The 24,336-nt window shown below is 42.1% G+C and overlaps 1 protein-coding gene across 12 annotated transcripts in view; it reads right to left on the reverse strand.

Moving 5' to 3' along the window:
• arvcfb (ARVCF delta catenin family member b) overlaps positions 1-24,336 on the reverse strand; it is a 208,692-nt gene that overhangs the window by 117,422 nt on the left and 66,934 nt on the right. For 7 of the 12 annotated variants that reach the window (XM_076731507.1, XM_076731506.1, XM_076731509.1 and 4 more), the window contains exons 3-5: positions 12,120-12,215; positions 6,552-6,642; positions 5,331-5,550 (exon numbers count right to left, since the gene is read on the reverse strand). In XM_076731507.1, the coding sequence (XP_076587622.1) occupies positions 5,331-5,522 (192 nt within the window). In that variant the 5' untranslated portion in view covers positions 5,523-5,550; positions 6,552-6,642; positions 12,120-12,215. The remainder of the gene's footprint in view (positions 1-5,330; positions 5,551-6,551; positions 6,643-12,119; positions 12,216-24,336) is intronic. The other 5 variants (XM_076731519.1, XM_076731520.1, XM_076731517.1 and 2 more) reach the window with 2 other exon arrangements.

Here is a 24,336-nt window from a genome sequence, read left to right on the forward strand (position 1 = left end):
AATGGTTTAATGGATTGTGATCAAATGGCAGGGAGGTGCATCGGGACAGGCATTAAGTCCAGCGCTGGGGCTGGTTTGAAGGATGAAGGTTTGAGCCGCCCCAGAGGAATATAAATACCCGAAAGTACAAAAGGCTTTTCTGCTGCCTCTCCTTCAAACCTCTTTCTCCTTGTTCATCCGAACTAGACGAATATGCACAACTCCAACCTTGAGTAAAAATTCCTGTCCTTCCATGTCAGCCCCTGCACAGAGCTGAGACACAGAGAGGACTCACCCCCTACCTTGAGCAGTTAGCAGTGTGATTCATGGGCCATTGCCTTAAAGTTGACTCTTAATGTTGAAGTGGGTTGAATAAAAGATAACCTAGAACATCAATGGCACGCTCTGAGCATTTTAGCTTAAGCTGAAGCAATGCAGTGGGAGGAAGCAGGTGGCTTTCCTTTCTTAAATGTTTGATATATTTTTTTATATTTATAAATCAATTACAATGCTTTTTGAGTCCTGAGCACCGAGGAACTCCTCATTCTGTCTCATTTACACCTGCCTCTAAAGCATTAATTCCCAACTCCCCTCACAGGGGTATGAAAAAAAAAAAAGGCTTATCTTTTCTCCAATCTTTGCATCTTTCCTATGAACTACTCAATAATTTTACCTCTTCAGGCCTCTTAAAATTATTCAGATGAACCAATCAAAGAGGGGAAAAAATTCTATTCAACTGAACCAGTCACAAATTCTAGACATGCAGCCGGTGATGATAATGTTAAGGGCTTGAAACCACTCACTAAAAGACTGTCGTGTTCAGTAGGGATGTAATGCAAAGCTACTATCTACTATATACTTTTCTACTGACATTTATACTGCTAGTGGGTATATATATATATATATATATATAAGCTTAGCTCATTGGGCCACGTTGCATTACTTTAAAGAAAGATCCAAAAGAAAATTGGTTTAGTCTATTCTTTATGTTTCTGTTACTGCGTGTCGAGTCATTCCTGTCTACTGCCAAGTCACACAAGGTGTCAGACCTCAATACCAGGATTACTTTTGATACTGAAGAAAAACACTGAATATTATTATGAGCCAAGATCTGAAGTTTTTTTTTATATTTATTGATCCTGCTGCCCCTTCAAAGAGTAAGTTCTGCTGACTGCAGCATTACGTGGACTGAGTTACGACTGTAAGAGGAGAAGTGGTGTGACGTTCGTGGCAAACTGTGTCAGGTCACTTGAAGGGAGGGGAACAAATATTCTGTGTATTTTAATAACTGACTGAGTATTAGAATTACATGATTAAATGTTCCATATGGAAACATGGAAAACAAGAAGCAACATTATTATTATCATTTTAATGTGATTTTGCTCTGTGAAACCGCAATGTCAGAGGAAAGTGATGTAGGAGGGTCCGGGAACAGTGTGGTATACAAAAATAAACAAAGAGGCCACTTTCACACCGAGGTAATTAGGGTGTTTATGGGAGGAGTGAAGGTTCCTGATGGCACAGTGAGGGAAGGAGACAAGGGAAGACAGAAGAGGGGTGGGAGTAAACTAAGGCTCATTGTTAAGCAGGTGATTTACGAGGGTACAGGGGCTCCCGGGCCCTGCCAGTGGAAGGATAGATCTTCTGTCGCTATAGCACCCTCAGTCCTTTGTGTCCATTGTTTCTCGACCGGGCTTGGGGGCTGTGGGGATGAAACTGGGTGGAGGGCTGCTGGAGCGATTGTTGGTTGAGTGCTGTAGTGCCATCGCAGGGCCTGTACATCTTCACCACAGACAGCAGCACAGATCAAAGGCTGCACTGTTCCCTCTCTCCAAAGCTCACAAGCCTTTGAAAACTTCCCACAACATTTGCACAAGGGGATGATATGCCTCTGCAATGCTGGAAGCTCGCTGAATATAGCATCTGAATACCAAACACCAACATTTAATGATATCCACAGTGCGAGAAATTATCCCGAGTTTCCTTTTCAGTGAAGCCGGATTGTATGCACTCACGAGATGGGATCTGTGTATGTGCTGGGCAGTGGCCATGGGTAGCTAGATTAGGTGTCTGGTGTATATGAAATGAGGTCACCTTCTCCCTTAGCTCCAAACAGACGTGGATGTCTGAGTACTGTCTGCCTTTCTCCACATATAGAACTGTCACAATGCACCACTTGACCTTTCAAAGTCTTGGCGATAACGCGTCTTCAGGCAAAAATCAATTAGGCTACCACAGGCAAAAGGGTAGTATCTTAGCATGTGAGTGGTCACATGTTGGGGCTGTCGATGGACGCAGATTCAAAGGCGCCTTGGTCCGTGTCACTGAATCTCTACTGATAATTACATCAGGAAAGCTAATGCAGTATCCGACAGCATTGTTCTGATGTTTCTCACAGGACACTGCAGTGTAAACACTCTAATTCTCTTCCTTGGTGGCAATTCATAAAGTATTATATTGAAGTGAATGAGGGTCAGAATTCAATTAGTAAGGTCTTGGAAGTAGGGCAGTGCTGCTTACAAGAACCACTCATTGTTCCAATACAATAGCCAATGCTTCTTGTGGAGATCTACCTTTTTATACACTGTATTAATGTTCACGCAGGGACAAAATATAATGATATCTGAAATATGGTGAATCACAATATTCACAGTGGTGTTTTGAGCTGAATGCTAAATTCAGCATGCTAAAATTGTGACAATGACACTGCTATTATGGTGACATTTAGCAGGGAATGTTAACCATTTTCATGCCAGTCCATTCAATAGTTGCTTAGAATGCATTGTATTTCATATTTTAGATTCCAGATATGTTAAAATCTCGTCCCTATTGTGCAAAATATTTATGTTCACATGAACATTAGCTTGACTCTGACAAGATCTGTCACCAAAGGAAACACGTAGAAAGGCTACCATATCGCCTTGACTTTAAATTTGAAGAGGAAATGACGACTATATTTCTGCATAACGCTGTCAAACCCTCACTGTACGACTTATCCGAGTCATTTGGCTGCTGTCCAGGGCAAAAACTTCACTCCACATCCAGGCTACACTCAACAGAAGAACCTGCTGTGTTAAACTCAACAAACTGAGGGTGGGGGATTGATGAAAAAAGCAAGTAGTGCTGAGCCTTTCATAGCACTGTTTGAAGTGACCAATCTTACAGTGCTGAGCTGATGTGTGTGAAGTAATCTACACCAATCTCTGGGAGCTGATGATAATTTTTCTCATGTTTATTTGATACCCACTGGGCCTGCTCTCTCTAGCTCACCTTTGTTAGAATGCTAACAATAGTGATCTCAATGATGAAGTCAGATAAAAGTGTCTGCTGCCAGCTAGTGTTTAGACCCATTCTGATCTGAAGTGAGCACCATGCGGCAGAGCGCTATCTAGATCAGTGGCTTATCACTCTCATTAGGCATCTACTTGCATCTGATCTCATTAATCAGACTTGGTCCACTTTTCCTTTTCCGAATCCAACTTTAAATAATGGCAGGCCTCATTGAGTCTGACCCTGAGGTTGAGAATGCGGACCTTCAGTTACTGATCCATGCTCCATTTTAATCCATCATGCAGCCTGGGGAAGGTGTGTGAGTGTGTGTGGGGAAAGTAAGCGAGGAGGAGACAGAGAGAAAGAGAACAACGTGATGCATTCCTCATCGCTCATACCTCCTCATTATCTGAAGGAGTGGGTCTTCAGGTGCAGCATGCGTGCACACACACATGGGCACACACACACACACACACACACACACCACAACGCCTTCTGGCTCAAGACTGTGCCAAGCACTCAGGTGCTGTTTGCCTTAGAGCAGACACCAACCACACCCTCGCATCCTAATTTGCTTTGGCATTTATTGATGTTCGTGATAAAGAAGACAGTCCAATGCCCGGTGATCAAAACACATTTCAAAATGATATAAATAGGGCATGGATATATGAGCAGTACCATGTTACGCCCAATTGGCCCCACAGTGTACAAACAGCCAGGGTGGGGGTGCATCTGTGAGTCTGATCTGTGAGTGATAGCATGAGAGAACACGTTAATTCACTTCCTGTCATGTTAAGTGCTGTCCAGTAAATCATGGACCAGTTAAGGGAGGGGAGGCATTCGAACTCTCTCTCTCTTACACGCACACATTTACACACACACACACACACACACACACACACACACACACACACACACACACATTTACACACACACACACACACCCGCTCATGTACAAACCGATTACTCCTCTGGTGGGTGAGGGGACGACAAGTTTACTTTGCCCTGCTATACATTTCCTGCATCCTCTTCATTATGTCTTCATGAAGCCAAATTGGCAGCAAGTCCTTTAAAAATGAACACTGACACTGACTGTTAACAAAATGGGACTGCGGGCAAATACGAATGCAGGCAAATGTGGGCAAAACATTTTCCTATCTGCAAGTCTTGCTCCATCAATAATACATGAGACTGAATCCTTTACAGTGATTAAAGGTGATGTATGTAAGTGCTACAGGTGCTGCATCACCAAACTGTGCCTTCACATTTTAGTTAGTAAAACCTGTGTATAGTTTGAAAGGGTTTCTCCACAGAAGTGATCATACAACAGGAGAAAGCTCTGAGAACATCCACCCAATCCAAGCATGTGTCAGTCAGACCAGGCTAAAAATACCCCACTGATATGATGCTATGTTGTTATGTAGTTATAAACAGAGGAAGAGTTGACTGTAACTGTAACATTTTCCAGTCAATGAGGCATCTAGCATTTTGAAGTATGTAAATCAATGGGATGTTGTGACTGCTGACATTTTTAGGGGATTAGAGCTGTCTCATTTCTACATCTTACATTTCCTGCTCCTGCAGAGTCAGCCAGCATTGACAGGATCCGTGGCCAGGACTCTAATGTCCCCTAGACGCTGGCCAGAGCTGGGCGAAAGGCCACATCCAATCAGCAGCGCCACCAGACAATATCAAAGACCAGTGGGCGAAAGGAGATGGGACTGGATGGCAAGCAGTGGCGTAGAAGGAGGAGGCGAAGGAAGACAGAATGAGAGGTTGAATCTCATCAGCTCGCTTTTAAAGATGAGTCACCACAGGGCAGATTATTGCACAACATTCAGGACAGTGGATACAGACACAAGGAACAAGTGTCCCAAATCACAGAGAAATTGAATAGAGAGATTATTGGGTCCCACCAATGATGAAAAGCAATGACAGTGAGCAAATATGATGGTGGAATGAGCTTGCTCAGATGGAAGGAGAGAGCAGGAGACCTTCACTTTTGAGACGTAGGCAGGGAGGGAGCACATGTTGGCGGATGAAAATGACGGGGGGTTCGCCAGCAGGCTGGCATCATTTACCTGCATCACCACCTGCTGCCATGCTAGCGGTTGGCTGATAGGGGGGTTGTTGGGCAGGTTGGCACGCTCTAACTGCAGAGTGACATTGCGACGCTCCTCCTCAAGGGCTCGGGTCAGCTGCTCAAAACGTGCCTCCTGCTCTTTCACTGAGGCCAGGATGCTGGCGGCTGAGCGAACATCATAGTCCTCCATGTCCAGTGTTGGTTGCAGTTGTACAGGTCTTCCAAGTTGGGAAGGGAGGGAAGAGAGGGGGGAGGAGGAGGCACCAAGTCATTAAAGACCCAGCAGGCTGGGTGAGTGGCATCAACAGGCTGATGCATGCCTCAAGTTCTAAGTCAAATGCAAGACTGATTTATTGGCCAGGATGGGAAATTGGTGATTTGGCATACAGCACTCGCTTTAAATAATCATCATGAACAAAAGACCAACATCAAAATGGAACAATTAGGATGGTTGACTGGATGACTGGGGAGGTAGGGTCATAGTACAGAGAGCCTATCTGTTACAGACAAATCTGTTGAAGTTAGACTGTGCCAATACCCTGAAGGGACAAGCTCAAATTCTCCCAACAAAGGGTGACTACAGGGAGAAGTCTCTGATACTCCAACCCAGCACAGCAAAGACACTGAGCTGAGAGGATTCTCTGCTGGGTGCCAATTATGTTTCTGCTTTCAGAAGTTTGAGCCTTTCTTGTAATTAAGACAATCCTGGCACTGCAGATACAGCACAGTTAAATACAGTTTAGTTGCAACATCAGTGCAGCAAAATGGGTATATGATCCACCAATTCCAAGTCCAAGGAAGGGAATGAAACAGCACGGTGCACACTCACAAAAACAAAGATTCTTGTTTCTGGACATCCAAAAGGTGGAAAGGAATGATTATACACCTGCAAATGAACAATAACAGCCAGTGTGGAGGAATGGCGCTGTCATTGGATATAGTCATGCACTGAGCTGTAATGCATACTGACACACAAGCAGGCGCAAATCCAGCACATGCAAGCTTCCCACAGCCAGCCATACGGACACCAGGGACCGGTATCACGCACATACACTGTCTATCATAAACAATCATGATTTCTAGATAACAGTTGTACGCCACACTGTGTATCACTGTCACACACACCCTGATATCCATAACTGATGGTGGCATGATATCAAGGGGGTTGACGGCACAATAACAAATGGGGCTGGAAATACCGATCCGCAGCAATACAGACCTAGTAGATAGGCAGGCTGAGAGGTGTTAGAAAACAGACATCCCCCACTCTAACAGAAGCAGAAGGATGAGAGAGCAAGAGGAACGGAGAGCTGGGAGACAGGGGAAGAAAAGCGGAGACAAAAGAGAAAAAGCCAGAGGTTAAAACAGAAATGAAAAGGCAACACACAGCATATGGTTCTTCTCAACATACATTTCTTTAGATATTTGCTTTAGAGTGTGCTTTTTTTTACTGTTGTCATAAATCTCCATTGCTCAAAGCACATGTCTATTTTCAAGGCTGGGTTATCGTCCGAGCAGCTACTCCAGGGCTCTGATCCCAAGGATGGCCCAAATTCCCAAGCTCACTGTGTGTCAGCTGAGTACTGTTTTGATTCATTTGATATTTGTTTGAGAATATTCACCTCTAAATGGCAACATCAACAAAAAAGATGATGGCCTTTTGCTAGATCCTGCGTTAAAACTCAATTTTGCAAACCTAACACCAGACAGAACGTTGGTATTAAGGTTAGGTAAAGATCGGGTTCACTTTCTCCCAAAGTGGGTTAATCCAGGCCATGTCAATTTTACAACACTTTCACAGACACCGCACAAGTGATGTGTCCCTATCTATATGGATGTGACATGATGCTCTGGCCTTGCTCAGAGAGCGAAACATATGACTGTGAAGTAAGCTGGGTGAACTACAGCCAGTCAGCATTAAAAACATGTTAACATCAAAGTGAATGTGGTGACTCTTTGTGTCCAAGATGTCCCAGATTAGGAATTAGGGATTTAAGACAGAAATGTAAGGTTAGTGCCTATTTAGGCAGGTTAAACAAGGGGGTACTTGACAAAAACCCAGAAATGACACAGCATCAGGGGCCACATTACTTCAAAGCATTCTGGATATCTTCTAGCTGATCTTACCACTGAAACAGACAAAGATTGAGGAGGGCTGATTTGGCTCAGCAGGGGATGATCAATGCAGATGCAACCATTAGAATCTCAAACAGGTCGGATTACAGGAACAACGTGTGTGTGTGTGCGTGTGCGTGTGTGTGTGTGTGTGTGTCTAACTGTGTGTGCTCATTCGCAAGATTCATCCTCCACTATAGGTCCTGGTGAGTGTGAGGCCCTCATTCCTTTTGAAGCGCACAATCCCTCTTTGATGTTTGTTGTGCGCTGATCATTTATTTATCTGGAGTGGAGTCTCGTCTGACACGACTCTTCCTTCACTCTTCCTCACAAAGCAGTGTATGCTGAGGAGCCTGTGTTTTCAAAGTGAAACTCTACATCCATGTGAATGAAAGCACAGGTTCCTTTTGTTTCCTCTCTGTATGGTGAGAGGACCTCTCATTACTTAGCCAGTTTTTTCATTCTCAAATCAGGAATCAGGAATGCCTCTAACATGAATTTAGAGGCATTGCATATGTAGCATCCTTGTCTATTTCCAAAGCTATCCACTACTTGAGATAACCGACAGCAATAGCGTACCATAAGCCACGTTGATTGGACATACTTGATGACGGACTGTAATGATTCACACCCCTAGAGGGTTGGGGGGCAGTGTAGCCATTGCTTCCTGAGTCATAAAGGGAATAATATGGCAGGCATGTCAGCTACGCCCCACAGCTTATCATTAAACACCAACTTCTGGGCCTACTTAAAATAGCACAGGGAGGGGCATCTGAAGAATTCCCCTCTGACACCATGACAGCTCTGGTTTTTTTAAAGCTTTGGTTCAGCAGATGTTTGCTAATGGCCAGAGTCAGAGGGGATACAAACACAGCCAAGGTCTGCACATTTTAACCCCATCCTCAATTACACACGCCCTAGTTAGTGCTAACTTTATGTGGTGGAGACGTATCAAAGCGCAACTCCAAGGGCAGGGGTGTCATTGACGGATGCCGCTATTGGAAGTTTATGAGTAGAGGGGATGATCATTAATCAAAGAGATGAGATTAAAAAAAAAAAAAGGAAAATGTTTAATTAATGCAAAGGGAAGCGTGTTAGATTTGACTGCTCTTAAGGCGTAAACATCTTTAATTAAAAGGAAAAACAGGCTCATATTCCATGTGCAGAGTTGATGCGGCACCTCACTACCAGCTTCCCTTGTGCTGCTGCAAGGCTTTTCCTCAAGTACAAATGCACTTCAGCACAAACCCCCAGCTCTAAAAATAGCCCAGTAATAAATATATCCACACACACGCGACCACAATTTTGAGTGTGGATCGGCAGATGAGATGCAGTGTTCGCTCACTTCAAAGGCTTGCTGGAAAATCCAGTCATAAATCCCTGGCACCTTATTCATCAGGTCCCCCCCTAAAACAAATCTTCCAATGACAAGACCCTCTGCCATCATACGCCTCTCTGTAGCAAACTGGCAAGCATTTAAGTGATGTTATTCTCCAGAACGCCTTTAAATGAGCAAGCAGCTAGAGGTCTTGTTATCTTACTATATGACACCACAACTAAATCACAAAAATGGGTTTGCGAGCGAGAAGAATGTCCCAGCTGCCTGAAATAAAACCTTGGCAATTCCCCCATTGCAAAGATGAAATTCTTGTTTTGTGTATATGGAAACTTTTCTGCCTTGGGCAACATGCAAACACTCTCACCAGAGCAGGCTGGAATGACCAACATTTGATCTTTTGCTTCTCTTGTTCCTTTGGTATCCTCTGGTGAAAAGCATCACAAACTGGGCCCGTTGGTATGAGTCTGCTGTGTGTAGTCAGCAGACATTATACAACTGGATTTATTGTTGTTATGTCTCACTGCCACTTTGAAACCACTAATGTGGAAATATGCCAAGAACAGCTTTAACCACAAGGCCACCCTAAAGCTGTAAAGAAAACCTGTCATTCCACAGAGGACCCTTCATGCTTTGCAGCCCGTGGGTGTCTTGTCAAATGAAGATAGCCATACTGTACATCTCAATAATTAGATCTTAGAGCAATAATTCAACATTTCAGGAAAAAAAAACTGTTTAGTTTTCTTGTCAAGTGTTATACTGCTTTCATGCCTGCATGCTAAATGTGAAGCTATCGCCAGTGGTCGATTAGCTTAGCTGAGTTAGTTTAGACAGCTAGCCTCGGTTTGTTCAAAGGTACATTTTCCTACAAGCACCTCCAAGGGTCACTAATTAACATGCTGTGTCATGTTTGCTTAATCTGTACAAAACCAGAAGTGCAAAACATCAATTTATTGTTTTATGAGGGACACCAGGCAATTTCTTGGGTGTGCGCAGTGACTATGGCTCAAACTTTTGTCTTTACTTCTATCAGGAATCAAAGCGGGGCCAAAGCGGGATTAAAGCTACTGAGGAGGCCACTCAGAGCAGAATCTGCGTGTCTTGTGTGGTTTGAGTAGGGGGTTATTAGAGGGATGGGGCGACAGATTGGGAGGTAAAGGATGAAAATAATTGAGTGTGACCATCAGTGCCCGATATTGAGTTAGAGACATTCACCCGATTAGGCACTTGGTGGGTGGTGGGGACCTTCCTCCCCCTTAACCACCAATTTGCCCCTTTCCAGAGGCTGTAATTGCAGCTCAAATTAATTCCTTGTCTAAACCCATCTGATGCCCATCTGAAAGATGCAGCTCTCAGTGGCAACATTGGGGACTTAAAAACACCTGCTCCTCCTCCCACTGTGTGTGCATTGGCGTGTATGTGGTGGTGGAAGAATTGACCTGCACCTTCTGTTGATGATAACACATTCATACAGTCAAAGGCCAAATTGGCGATATTCGGGTATATAGCTCTGCCTTACAGTTTCATTTCAGAGCCTTAATTTCAAGCTCTTCAGAGAATTTGTGTCCTTGGCTAAGCTGTCTAATATGTCAAAGCTCTTATGGAGAGTGACTGACAGTTAAGTGATTCATCATAATGACAGTCTGCTGTGTTGGGAATTCCTGCTCACCAGGAAGGAAGGTTTTTATGACTTTTGCAACTCTTTAAAAGCACTATCCACGAACATGGAAGTCAGTTTGAATAAGTCCCATTTATGAAGAAACATAAAGCTTTTATTTATGACAGACATGACTATTTCACATGAGTGTTGCTATTTTTCAAAATGTTTTTGAGAGCTTAACTGTAGCAAAATAAAGCCAATTTAACCCAATGTACAGTGGACATAAGTGCCAATTTTGTCACGGAGTATTAGCCAAAATCGCCATATTCAGCATGCTACCATGTAATGAATGGTTAGTAGAAGATGATTTTAATTTCCAATGATATACTTTCCTAATATTCTATGTAGCACTGGACTGGTACAGTAAGTGAGTAACATATTAAAAATGACGCAACACAACATGGACACAGAAATGCACTGTCACCAGGAATAAACCTCCCTCCAATTTAGAATTCCAGTCATTGTTGGTTTGAGGAACATTAAAGCAATCGTTAATGCCCAGAGGGGTATTGTTGAGTGATGCCAGGATAAGCAAAGCTTAGCGAGGTGCATGGAGTCCATAGCTGATCGCTTTCACAGCTAAAAGAAAAGAAATACAGCTGTTGTTTACCATCCATATTTTACTTCATCCCTTTTCTTTGAACCGCCTCTCTATGTGGAGGATTTCAGACAGGAAAAAGCTGGCAAACACACACATTTACATACGAAGAAAAAATACTTGTCTTTGTTAGTCCCTTTGACGAGCTATAACAATTCATTAAGACTTATAAATAGTCATATACTTTATCACAGGAGAAACATGCTACAGAATCCCCTGTATTATAATGGGATGTGCAAAGCATCTAACAGCAATCTGATTTAAATGCCTTCTCCTCCATTAAATGTTATCATCACAATGCATAGTGAGGTTTTACCCCAATTCTTAAACAGGGACTATAGAATACGCTTCAGGTCTGACATTATAAACAGCCAATAGCAATAAGGTCAATGTTCAGAGTAGAGTAGCATCTAGATAATTGTGAGGTAATGAGGTTACTTTGAACACACCGAAAGCTAAGCACAAAGCTTTGATAGACATGAACATCAGTCAGTATTTCAATTAGCTATAAAATGCTCTGCGGCCTACTTGTTAAAGAGAGAATTGAGAGTCTAACCGTTTTTAATCCAATGGCATGCAAAAAAGAGCACGTCCTTTGGAGCACATAAGACACCCAAATTGGAATTAGGAGTCGCAGGTTGTATCTCACAACAGGTAACAGACTTCAAACACTCCATTACACAGTTGAGTCTGTCTTTAGAAACTGGACCAGAACAAACGCCCTCTCCTGTTCAACCCTAACATACACTAAAAACTGTGAAGAGAACTAAAACCACTTTTCAGCTGACATTCACCTGAGCTGATTCAACTGTGTGAATTATTGAAATCAGAGCACATTTCCTGGAGCTCTTGAATGCATTGAAATAAAAATCATACAAGGCACCTCAGCGACAAAGTGAAGTGAAGTGAAGTGAAGTGAAGCTCCCTTGAGGAGAGATAACTAAGAAAGTGAAGTCTTGGATTTGCAAAGCAAAAAAAAAAAAAAAAAAAAAACTGTCAGGAAATGTAATTACTGCAATGATGAGCTGAACAAAGTGATTAAAGGAGGCTGGAGGTGTAGAGAGAGAGGCGGGTGTACCTTTGATGTCAGTGAGTGCCGTCAGACCACAAGTAGACTGAGGACAGGCGTAGCTCTGTTAGAGTCGACTTGCTTGTTCAGTCTGCCTGGGGAGATCTGTTGGTAAAAAACACGAGGACATGAAAAATAAGTACTCAGCCACCCGGCTGAAAGTGCATTGTCAATATAAGGCTCTTATGTAATGCAGAGATGCATACGTACTTCGAGCAATTACAGTAGATTTACAACTGTCATGGAATCATGCTCTACTATCAACCACAGTACCTCTTCAACAGCTATTTGGTAATACTTCATCCTTTATTGCCCCTCACTTGTGGTGTACCACAAGGCTTTGCTTTAGGTCAACTACTGCTTTCACTTCACTTGCTGCTTTTTAGGGGCATTATTTGCAAATAACATTATTATTATTACAACTACTGGGTGTCCAACACTTTCATGCTACAGTAAATGAGAGATCCTCTTATTCAGCCCTCTAGACTCAACTGATCCAAAAGAATATTGAACATTTGTCAACAAATGCTGACCTCATACTCAAGTCAATAAGTTTGTACAGTCCAGCTCTCTTCACTCAAAATACGTGTTTATCCTCTGATGTGAAGAAAGTTATCCATGCATTTATTTATCACATTTGGATTTTGCATGTCTGTTCATCTTCTCTCTTTTCTTCAGTTGGTCCAAAGTATGACAGGAAGGATCATAATCATTCAAGGAAGTGTGATCACATCACTCCTGTTATCGTCCCTTCACTGGCTACCAGTTACATTTTAGATTTAATTTCAGAATTCTTTTGATTGATTCTAAATTAGGTCTGGCCCTAAAATACATGTGTGAACTCTGAGCCCTCTATGAACCAGACACACCTTCACTGAGAATGCTCCCCAGCTTTGGAATTCCTTGCTTGAATAGCTTAGGCTACTTGCTACTTGGGTGTCGACCTTTAAAAATCATTTCTTAATGCATATTTTCTCAGAAAGCCCACATTTTCATATCATGTTGACCATAGATACAAGATGTGCTGAAGACCAAAAACAAAACATGCCACCAATATTTCTGCGTACACTTATATTCTCCAAAGAAGCTCAGGGTAACAAGTCTACAAATGTGCAATTAATTCCAAGTAATATGACAGCTTTTAGTATTCAGTAATACGAATAATTTCAGGCTCGGAACTTCACATAAAGAACTAGTTTAATAATCAATTCTTCAATAAATATGTGAGGAAGAAGGTTGTCTGGACAATATCTGATTCTTACTAATGAGCAACACCAATATGTCAGCCTGACCTTAGTATTCACACTGCACCACCTCTGAAATATAGACATCACAGGCACACAGAAAGAAAAGGACCAGTGTCCAATACTGCAGCGCAAATTGGTTTTGATGCTTCATACCATGAGATGAATCATTCTGCCATACACACCAACCTGTCCAGAGGCGCTGCTGCCTTTGATGGCTGAGAAAACAAAAGCCTGGCAGCAAAACCGCTGGATCGACTGCAACCTTGAAGATGTCACTGATGATGAAATCAAACACGCTCTTACACACGCATCCTCGTATGCCAACTTTCATTTACAGACTACGGGTTTAACGGGATGTAATGGTTCCTTAAAAATTGCCTCATACTTCAAGCAACACTTTGCTTTAGTGGAATATTTATTTAAAAACTACAATTCCCAAAATGGGTTCATCACCAGTTCGTTTCCCAATATTAGCTGCTATGCACAGATTCAGCTGGGGCTCAGACTGATTCTTGATGAAAAGGTTTAAAAAGAGCAAAAGCTACTTGTCTATTAAGTAGATGAAATTTGAAAGAACAAAAGTTGTTTTTGATGCAACATCAATATTTTAATCTGCAACTTAACAGGTTTTTGTTGACATATTTAACACAGTTTTCCTTTACTGAAACTAAGAAAACTTCCCTCTTGGAAACCTGAAGAAGAAAATATTTCCAAAGGACCTTTCATGAGTTTAAACTACATGAATTCATGTTTAAAAGCAGAAATATGAACTACTGCTTTAAGCTTTAATGCATAGGGAGCTCTTCACATGGTGAGTATCTCCAGATGCAGCTTTGACTCCAGGAAAAATATGCATCAGCGAGTAGTGAAGCCATGCAATGTTTCATTAACTATGATCAGAAGACACCCACGATGTTAAAAAAAAAATCGATACAAAGTCAACTTTCCTCTCCAGGTCTTAGCCGGCTCTGGGATTAGAATATTTCTCCCTCTCCAGGGATTCCTGGGTGTGTTCACTTCAAGGACAGATAGGCTCTGAGCACCTTGGATTTCTGGTACAAACATCAAAGGTGAAGCTAAGCCTGGCCGCATTAGTTATCACCTCGTCTGTCTCTGTCTCTCTCCAGCTCTGGACGAGCCCTTACATCGCTCCTGAATGGAGATTATCTCGGCACACAGTCGCAGCTCACAGTAGCACTTTGATTAATACAGATTTTATTCTACTTAATGTGATGCAATGCTCTTGTAAGTGAGTTTCTCCTTTGCCTTGGCAGGTCTGGAGATGGGAAAATTCATGGTCAGAGATGATGATGAATGAATGATGCTTCAGCATCCTCAGCCAAAGGCACTTAGAGTGACTTCCCAGCTGATGCTGTGGAGCTGATCAGAGATCAATAGTAGAAGACAGTGATTATTCTGAGTGGCTGTGACTAAAGAAGTATTGGTAAATGACCAACCCTGACACAGGGCTGACATGCTCAAATATGGAGGTCATAATGTTTTAAAGATGTGTGAAGGGCAGCTCTCAGGCGTAAATGTGGATAACAAGGCATCATTATTGCAAAGCACTTTGAAGGCTATATGAAGATATCAAAAAAAAAGCAGTCGCAATGCCTCACGCAGATAGACTTTCATACTCCCAATACCCACATCCAATCAGATATATTGACACAGTCAGATGCATTTTCTCTGCTCTTATTTTTTGCAGAGCATGTTGACAATCTTCACCACTGCCCATATCAGTGGCTGATACTTCACCTGCTGTGCATTATGCAGACAATTACATATTCTATCACGACTTGTCCCCCGTCAACCCACACCACTTGGAGAGCGCCCCAATGTAATTCTGTGATTAAAAATGAATGCAGAGCGAGGGTTAGCTAGCTGGCTGACTGACTGAAGGGATGACTGTCTGGAGAATGCAACACTGGGCTTTCCTTAGCTGCACACTCACACAGAAGAACTGCAGTCACGTACTACAAATGACCAAGTGGATAAGCAGACACCGCTTGTGTGCGCCTGTGCATGCAGAGAGGAGTGCTTTCACTGTGTGTGCAGGTTACTTGTGAATGCAGTGAGCAACCTGATTAATTATTTGGGCAACTATGTAAATGAAATGCTAAATATGAATGTGAGTGGAAGCATTAATTATGTAAGACTACTGTGCATGTGGGTTAATCTCCAACAAGTCCTCCAACCAAAATGACAAAACAGCTTCTTTGACGTAGCTTTCCAAACGGACTCACGCAGTGTTTTGTGGTGTAGTGTCCCCGTCGTCAGGATGCCCCCATTTGTGTGTGTCATCCAAAACACATGCAACAAAATATTACAAAAATGATTCATGTGAGCATTTTCTGACTTACCCTCTATATGAATGCGGTTTGGTTAAAAATAAGGCAGCTCTAACAACTGGCAGGAATTCAGATTTGTGCTCAAAAGCATCAGGGGATGAAGGCGTTTTTCTAATATATACTGTGTATTAGCCTACTGAGCCACGAAGAAACCCCCACTGTACACACATACATCTACAAACTCTGATATGTGGACACACAGCAGCTAAAGCCAGTGGATGGTATATATATATATATATATACATATAGTGTTATTCCTCTCTCCTGTCTCTCCTCAGTGCACAGTCTAATGCCTGTCTCTAATGAAACTTATTGCAGCTGGTTTGGAGCACTCTGTTCTCCCACAGAATCCCAGAGCAGAGCTAAGACACGTTGTACTGCAAATGCTCCTCCTGTGTGTGCAGGCTGCGTTTGCAGAGTGCAGCGGCTAATTGTATATTCCAAAAGAAAATTACACTCCATCATCATTAGTCCAGAAAAACAGGCAGACTTGCGTCATACAAAAGAGAAGAGCTTTACAATTCTGTGCGCTCATCCTAGAGAGCTGACCTTGGCTTGCGCTCTTCTAATTTAAGAGAAGAAGGAAATGATTCTGCCCTATCAGAACTTACCGCCTCTCAGGATGCAAATAAAGAAAGACTGATCGAAGAAAAGGCCCTGGCAAAGGCTGAAAGATTTCCTGCCAAAACAAAGTAACAAAGCTCACCGAGAAGTTTGACGGGTATAAGGGGAAGGAGGAGAAATTGACTGGCTTGTTTGTTCTTCAGGCTGTGTAGTTTCAGGTTTTCATCTATATTTCAGCAAGTTACTTTGAAAGTTGAATTTCTTACAGATTTATTACAGGCAGACTCTCATAGGTAACGCAATCCACCAGCCATGGTCCTTGTATGAACATTTAATGATGATCAGGTATTACAAACCCAACACGGGGAATCATTCTGCTTCACGCTTCAATGTTTGAGCTCCCCACTGCACTCTGTGACCTTGTGACTGTAAAGACACCTCGTCTCTGTTCTGAGTAGAATCTTACCCCACAATGTCATACACAGCCGTTGATTAAGTAAAACCAACAAGCTTGTTTGTTCAAACTTGTCGAGATGTGAAGATTTTCTAGAAGTGAAGGAATCAAACTAGCTACAGACGGACAGACGGTCGTTCATTTTTACTTTGCTAGCATTAGAGAAAGATGTGATGCTCGTGGCAGACTGGGAGGAGTCAGATATGCAGACTGCTTAAAGAATGCAGTCGTGCCATATACTCTAATATCTCTGCTCAAACCTGCCATACAAGTCTGTAGCTAGTTAGTTAGCCTGCTAACTTTCCAAGATCTTTTAATACCATGATGATGTATGAACAGTGAGAAACAAGCTTCCCTCTTTGCTATTCAACTTTGTCGATTAGCTTGTGATTCTTCTCTGGCTACACCCACCGATTCAGAGAATGATGGAATTGATGATGAATGTATACTTTATTTTGCTATATAAAGTGAATTACATGTCCTGCTTACAGAGCAAGTCATCCATCGACAATGTGCAAAAATTAAACTGAAATAAACTTCCATCAGAAACTGAAGAAGTTTTCTCCTCACATCTAAAATGCATTCAAAATTACAGGGAATATTTTGCACAGCTTTACTGAGCAATCTGACTCGAAACAGCACTGTGTTAAAACACACACACACACACACACACACACACACACACACACACACACACACACACAAATGGCTGCATTGAGAGTACTGGGAATACACTGGGAGTACTGCTAGAGGTATCGATGAGACGATGAAATACAAACCAGAAAGGTCAGATTAAATAATAGATGCATGACTCTGAAGCCAAAACACTGCAAAAACAAACAAATATGTTGGCCAATCGAATATCTGCAGGTGTTTAACTGGAGATCATTTGGGTTGCTTGGCGGCATTGCGTTTTTCATGCAGCTCTAATGTCGGCTTGAACACAGCTTCGAAGTATTATAGCCAACTGAAAAGTACAGATAATCTACAATGCTGATAATCTGTTGAAGGACAAGACGTTTTCTACATGGGGGTTGATGGGGTTTAGTTTCTTAATATTTCAGTCTTACATTCCACACATAAGCAGTCCATACAGATTTTATATCTGTTCTATCTATTGGTTGACAAAAAACTGGGGTGCGTGTCCTGCAGGCATCCATTTATTTTTACTATAATCCACAATGTTCTGGATTATCATGCTGATAATGCAGTCATTTCTGCATACAGAGGACAGTATCCCAACCAGGAATGCACTGAGTTTGAATTCTAGCTCCTCGCCACTTGTCTGGTAGTGCCCAAAGAAAGCAAGGCAGAAACGAAACAGTCCCCTACCTCTCTGACCCTCTGCCTCTCGTCTCAACAGGTGCTGATGCTCTGCTCAGAGCAGAGGGGTTAATAAGACCTCTGGCGCAGTGAGAAATCTGTTACCATCTGAACCGTCTCAGTTTGCCGCTTCAGTCCACTCATCTCTCCTCTGACATAGTTAGAACTCTGCCAGCTCAGACAGCTTCAAAATCAGACTTGCCAGGTGAAGTTCGGAGGAACGTGTAACATTTTATCAGCTGTAGGTTTACATTGATATATAATTATTAGAGCTAGTAAAGTAACATCAATAGTGGCAGTAGACACATTTGTAAAACTACCAGTCTCTGCTTCTGTGCTGTCTGCTGTTCAGCCAGGAAGTCAGGCAATCCCTCATCATAATTTTCTTAAAGAATCATAAAGAACATAATACTCTGCTGTTGAAAATAGAATACAAACAAAACCATCCAACCGTTTTTCACTTTTCCCTTCAAAATGATAAATAGCACCGACCCAAAACAAATCCTGTAACAGTTTGATGAATGGTAGGTAATGTGAAGCCCCAGAATGATAACGCTTTGACATATCAGATAATCTCGGCTTTAGCAGGATTGAGTGATAAGATTCAGGTGATGATTGATTAGAGCATGGCGTATGGATTTTTGGAACTCTTCCATATGCGTGTGTCTGTTTGTGAGTCAGTGCGTGTGCAGTTCAGCCCCAGGGAGGGTGATTGTGAATTCAACCCCATCACCCTCAGCAGCGTATGAAACATGTGGTGGATCAGTCTCCCTGATGGAACAACAGAACCTGGCGAGGAGGAGTTTTTTTACGCGCTGCTGGTTTGAATAAGAGTGCCGTGCTGGGATTTGTGGATGACGGGCAGCCCCAACCCCGCGCTCGCCAATTATGTAACGTGTACCACCGCAGCCTGGTGAAACACTCGCCTCTCATCAGTATCTACAAAGACAGCACAAGACTTTATCTGTGGTATCAGAGAATGAGACGTGGGAGAGAGGGACAGTGGGACGGGCAGAGAAGGACGCAGGTGTGTTTGTGTGTGTGTGTGTGTGTGTGTCAAAGCCGTGAAGAGATCAAACATTGTTGTGGGACATTATCGGCTGCCTCTATTTGCAGTGGTGGTGAGGACAAGCAGCGTCACACCAAGCAATTCATAAATTTAACTGAGTGTATAGAAGACGTGGTTAAACTATGAACTGAAGTCGTCACAATGCAAACACTGATATGGACAAAAAATGGATTACACTGCCAGAAAAGCAATCATTTACGGACTTTTCCCTGAACAGACCCTGACCGATAGGACTTAAAATCATATATACAAAGGCTTTAAGCTATTAACATTTCTGTCAGTTTAAACGTTTGATGAAATATATTCTGCAAATTTAAAAGGCTGGAAATAGACTCAAGCTATGTTTAAGCAATGTATTACATCCCCGCTAACACCACTGAATTAAAGGTGAGCCAGATTCTTCCCACTTTGTCTCCCTTTCTTGTTTTTCCACTATGAGCCACAGTTCATTACACAACTATAAACACTTTGTTTATGCCGATTACTGTGTAATTAAGAAGGACATATTGTTAGCAGTAGCAAGCCAATGAAAACTCCAGGGGAGAACAACTGATTAATTGTTGACAATCCTAAATCTAATTGCAGTTAACTGGTGAAAAAAACACAACAACAACACAGCCATTCATGCGAAGTGAGGCTTGAAACTGCATGTGTGTGCGGAGTGGACTTCCAGCCTGAAGGTCACCGCCGGTGCCTCGACACTGACGGCGACATCGCTCATCACAAAGTCCGCCTTGATAATTAGCTTCTGTCCCAAAAAAAAGGAAGTGGTAATTACGTCTCAAAATACAGCATCTACACCTAACAAGGCTCAGAAAGCTGTGGACTGAGAAGGCAATTACTAATCAGTCAAAGCCTCTAACATCGACTGAGTGAGGGTTTGGCTCTTGAAACTGACTGCACTTTACCCCGGGGCAGGAAGGGAATTCAGCCAAATGTTATTGGCCAGCACCTCAATTCTGGTAAAATAAAGCAGCTATTTTTAGAAACACGAGTATAAGGCCCAATTTCCTGAACTGGGCACGGAAAGGCGTCTCAACTGGAGTGAAACTGGTCACTGGAGACTTGAAGAGCATACCAAAGTAACAGCTCCAGCATCTCACAGGGGGGCCCTGTCTCTTTTTTAGCTACCTATGATTATACCGCTATCCCACAACCACCTTACATTCCTGCAGGAAGAAAAACCCACTCATGAGACTTCCACACGTACATCTGCATAATCTTGGATTCAATTATTTGACTTTGCATATTTCCATTTTCAGAGAGTAATGCGGCGCAACAATGAAAATCCTCATTCAAGGAAGAGTTCAAAAGGAAATGGCCACTATAACTGATTTCATTTAGCATTATTTTCATATAGTTGGGACTGGAATAACCACATGCTATGTGGTGGCCTACATGAAGACCTGCTGAAACTTGTTGGACAGTGACTTTTCAGACATGATGGATACATGGCTGCTCAAATATGCCTGCAAACTCCTTCTACGTCAAAAGTAATGTAAAAATATACCATTACAAGTAAAAGGCCTGCATTCAAAATCCTGACTGAAGGAATAATTTGATATTTTGTTTTATTGTTTTCCTTCTTAGAGTCAGATGAGAAGCTTGATACCACTCTCATGTCCATGTCTGTACATTCAGTATGAAGCTACCATCAGCAGCCAGTTAGCTTAACGTAGCATAAAGACTGAAAACAGAGGTAGAAAACCCCTTACCGGTACTTGGCTCTGTCCAAAGGTAACAAAACACCCCGACCAGCACCTCTAAAGCTCACTTAATAACATGTTATATTTTCTTTGATCAATCTGTACCAAAAACAAAGGATTGTTTATTAGTACTATAATTATTATTATTATTATTATTATTATTATTATTATTATTATTATTACTATTTCTTGGTTTTCATGATCTGGTTTTTCTATATGCAGCCTGCTGCTGGCTGTAGCTTCATAGTTACCATGCAGACACTGGAGTCAGTCTTATCATCAAGCTCTCAGTAAGAATGCAAATACGGTATTTCCCAAAATGTCAAACTATTCCTAGAAGTACTGAATCCATCCACAAGCATATATAAAATTCACTAATTACCTTGTTATTTCTCTTTTGTGTAGAATTGATAGATTGTGGTTTCATGGGAGGTTATGTGCTAGACTATTTACCTCTGCTACCTCTGAACAGGCCAACACAGCCAGGCTATGTGTCTTAATGCAGAGCTAACCTGTCTCCTGACTGTAGCCTCATATTTACCGTCCATCTCACACTTGACAAGAAAGTCAATGAGCATTTCCCAAAACTACTCATTAAATGGTTGCAAAGCAACAACAAGAAAAAAAAGTTCTTCTAAACAGATTGATATTTTTTTCTGTTTTTGAGTGAAATATTGGATTTAGGTGAAACCATCTGCAAAGTTTAGAGGGGAAATGTCTCTGCTGACAACTTCCGGTATAAACATCTGAACAAAGGGGCATTGAATGAAAATACTGAAGTAAAATACAAATAAGCTTCCCCAAAATTGTACTCAAGTGCAGAACCTGGTTAAATGCACTTATGTCGACCACTTCCACATCAGCCAAGGTCATGGAGGGAAAGATGAAAAATGGAGAACGGTAAAGACCATCTCATTTGTGTTGTATCGATATTCTTTCCCAGTGTGCAGGCCATGACATGTAGTAGGAAGGCTGATGAGAAAGAGCAAGGCTGATGTAAGGATAACACACTGTCTCTGAGCCATCACTCGGCAAGACAGGGAGCCTCAATCCATCACTTCTCACTCTTCAGCACAGTCCTGGCTGCTCTGCTCTGCTCTGCTCCTTAACTATTGATGAAAAAGTCTCAGACCAAAACCCTGCATCTACTCCCTTTGGGTGTGTTTGCAGAGTCATACCTCAAATCATTCTAACCTAGATTCAGCTGAATCTAAATGTCAAGGCTGTCAAACAAAGGTGGTGCGGGCTCTGCTTCATTCTTTGCACTGAGAATTATTATTTTCACATGTTTCTCAGATAAGCTCCAGTTAAGTAAATACAATCCAAACCAATCTTAATAGTATGCTCTTCTCTTCTGAGATTTCTGAGATCAATGAGACCATTTTGCCTTACCTCCATCCAGTCCAGGTCTGAATTGAGCAGGACCCACAGTCGATGCCAGCTTGGCACTGAGATGCACCTCAGTGTTGCCCAGAGTTTTATAGCTATAATTTAACATCAAATGTCCGGGTTTTGCACACTGAGAGACAATTAAATCCTTGTTTACCCAAATGAATAATTAACTATTCTGGAAAAAAACACAGTCTTTTGTGGTGAAGAGCTACTACTGGCCATTTTGTTTACAAAAAAGCTATTGTTGATAGTGTTTACCAGAGTCAGAGTGATGAATCAAAAAAAATGGCCATTGTAACTATTTGCATCCTTCCTTTGTTGTGCTCTCTGGCTGGTGTTTGCAGCTTTATTGGGCCGGATAGAAAACTGGCTGCTGCTGTGTGATAGGCATCATGTGACAAACATGTATCAGTGCTGCCAAACAACCATTAACGAGAGGAGAGATCGAGAGGCAAAGAGAAGTCAATAAGGGCGAGAAAGAGAGTCAGGCAGGCATAATTTCTGCTGCCAACTCTCACTGACATTGATGGGAAAGACCTGAAGTTACCTTGAGCGCTTCGGGAAAAAAAAAACCTTCAGCATCAGTGCATGACAGAAATTCATCCTAAATTTAACAGTCGTCAACAAAAACAAACCAACACGGCAAAAAAATGTCAGAAAAACAAGGAAATGTGTTTCAGGCAATTTGTCAGCGTAGAAGATCAAAAGCATGTTACTGTACTTGAGCTTTGGCATAACACTAGGAGTTCGCAACCGTGTCAGATGAAGGCCCAGAGAGTGCAGGGTTTCCATTGCATCCCTGTCTCAGCAACCTCTTTTGAGCAAGGCACCTAACCTCAAAAGCACAAGTGCACCTTCTGGAGCAGCTCACAGGTGCAAAAGCATGAATATGAAGGAGGGTGCTGCAGAAAAAAACAGGGCAAAGCATAGATAAATATAGGCAAACGGAAAATTGCTAAAATAAAAGACCATAAGACTGAGGCTCTCCAGTGAGTATTTAAAAACCCATCGACCATTTTCTCTCGCTCATTTCTAGGTAATGTCCTCTTAATCTGTGCAAAGCCCGGAAGATTCTCTCAGCGCTGTCCGGGTGATTAAACAGTGCTTCCTCTGATACAATGGGGTGGAGCAGGCAGCCGATTTGGGAGCTGCAATTAATATCTCAGAGATGAGCAGAGGCTTGTGAGGTGCACACGGACCTCACAGAAAAAACAACAACAACAAAAAAAAAGACTGGATGCTGGGAATGTCCTGGATCAATGCATGCAAACACTAATATCACAGGGGGTTGGGGGCTGTTGATATGTTAATGAGAGTCAATGCTTCCTGAGCTAATATACGTCAAATTATATTCTTTAGAGATAAAATGACCTTTCAAAGCAAGAGAAAACCTTAACTTTGATCTAAGAACATGTTTATGGCCAGAATGTGACCTAAGGTCAGGTTACTATGGTATTACATTAAGACGGATATACACTGGAGGGGTTAACATCAAGTCTTTATTTATATTTCAGCAATTTACCGTGTTATTACTATTACTGTAAAACTTGGCAGGGGTACTCTACGGAATTAGACCATATTGTATTTCCATTATCTAACCCAAATTAACCGGCTTACATTCTTTGATGATACAGAGGAACAATTGGAAGGTTCTCACTACTGAATAGGAGACTGCAGCCATACAATTGCCATGTTTACGTTCTTTCATTTACTGTGACAGGGTAGTGTTTGCAGTGAGGAGAAGGTCTGCACTGGAGATGACGGTGCTTGATGTGTGTCTCTGAAGAGACGCAAGTATCTTTCTTCAGCTTGCTTAATATTGTCTATACTGTCAACAATCTCCCACCATCATAAACTTGCAGGAGAAAACAAGCAATCATGCTAACCAATCACAGTTCTTGCAGTGTCTGTAGATGCTGTAACCTAGACGTGTAGTAACATTTAAGAAGAAGCCTCTGTGGCTACGCCTTAAACCTTTAACCCACAACTGTAAAGCCAGTTACAATTGTCAGTGAAAGTAGCCTGGTGTGTTCATAACAATAATAATAGTACTAAAGACTCTTCTTGGCTTCATATGTTCAACAGAGAAATCCAATATTACCTGTGCACTACCAGATCAA

Source organism: Chaetodon auriga, chromosome 5, assembly GCF_051107435.1.
Source record: "Chaetodon auriga isolate fChaAug3 chromosome 5, fChaAug3.hap1, whole genome shotgun sequence".
Taxonomy (NCBI): Eukaryota; Metazoa; Chordata; class Actinopteri; order Chaetodontiformes; family Chaetodontidae; genus Chaetodon; species Chaetodon auriga.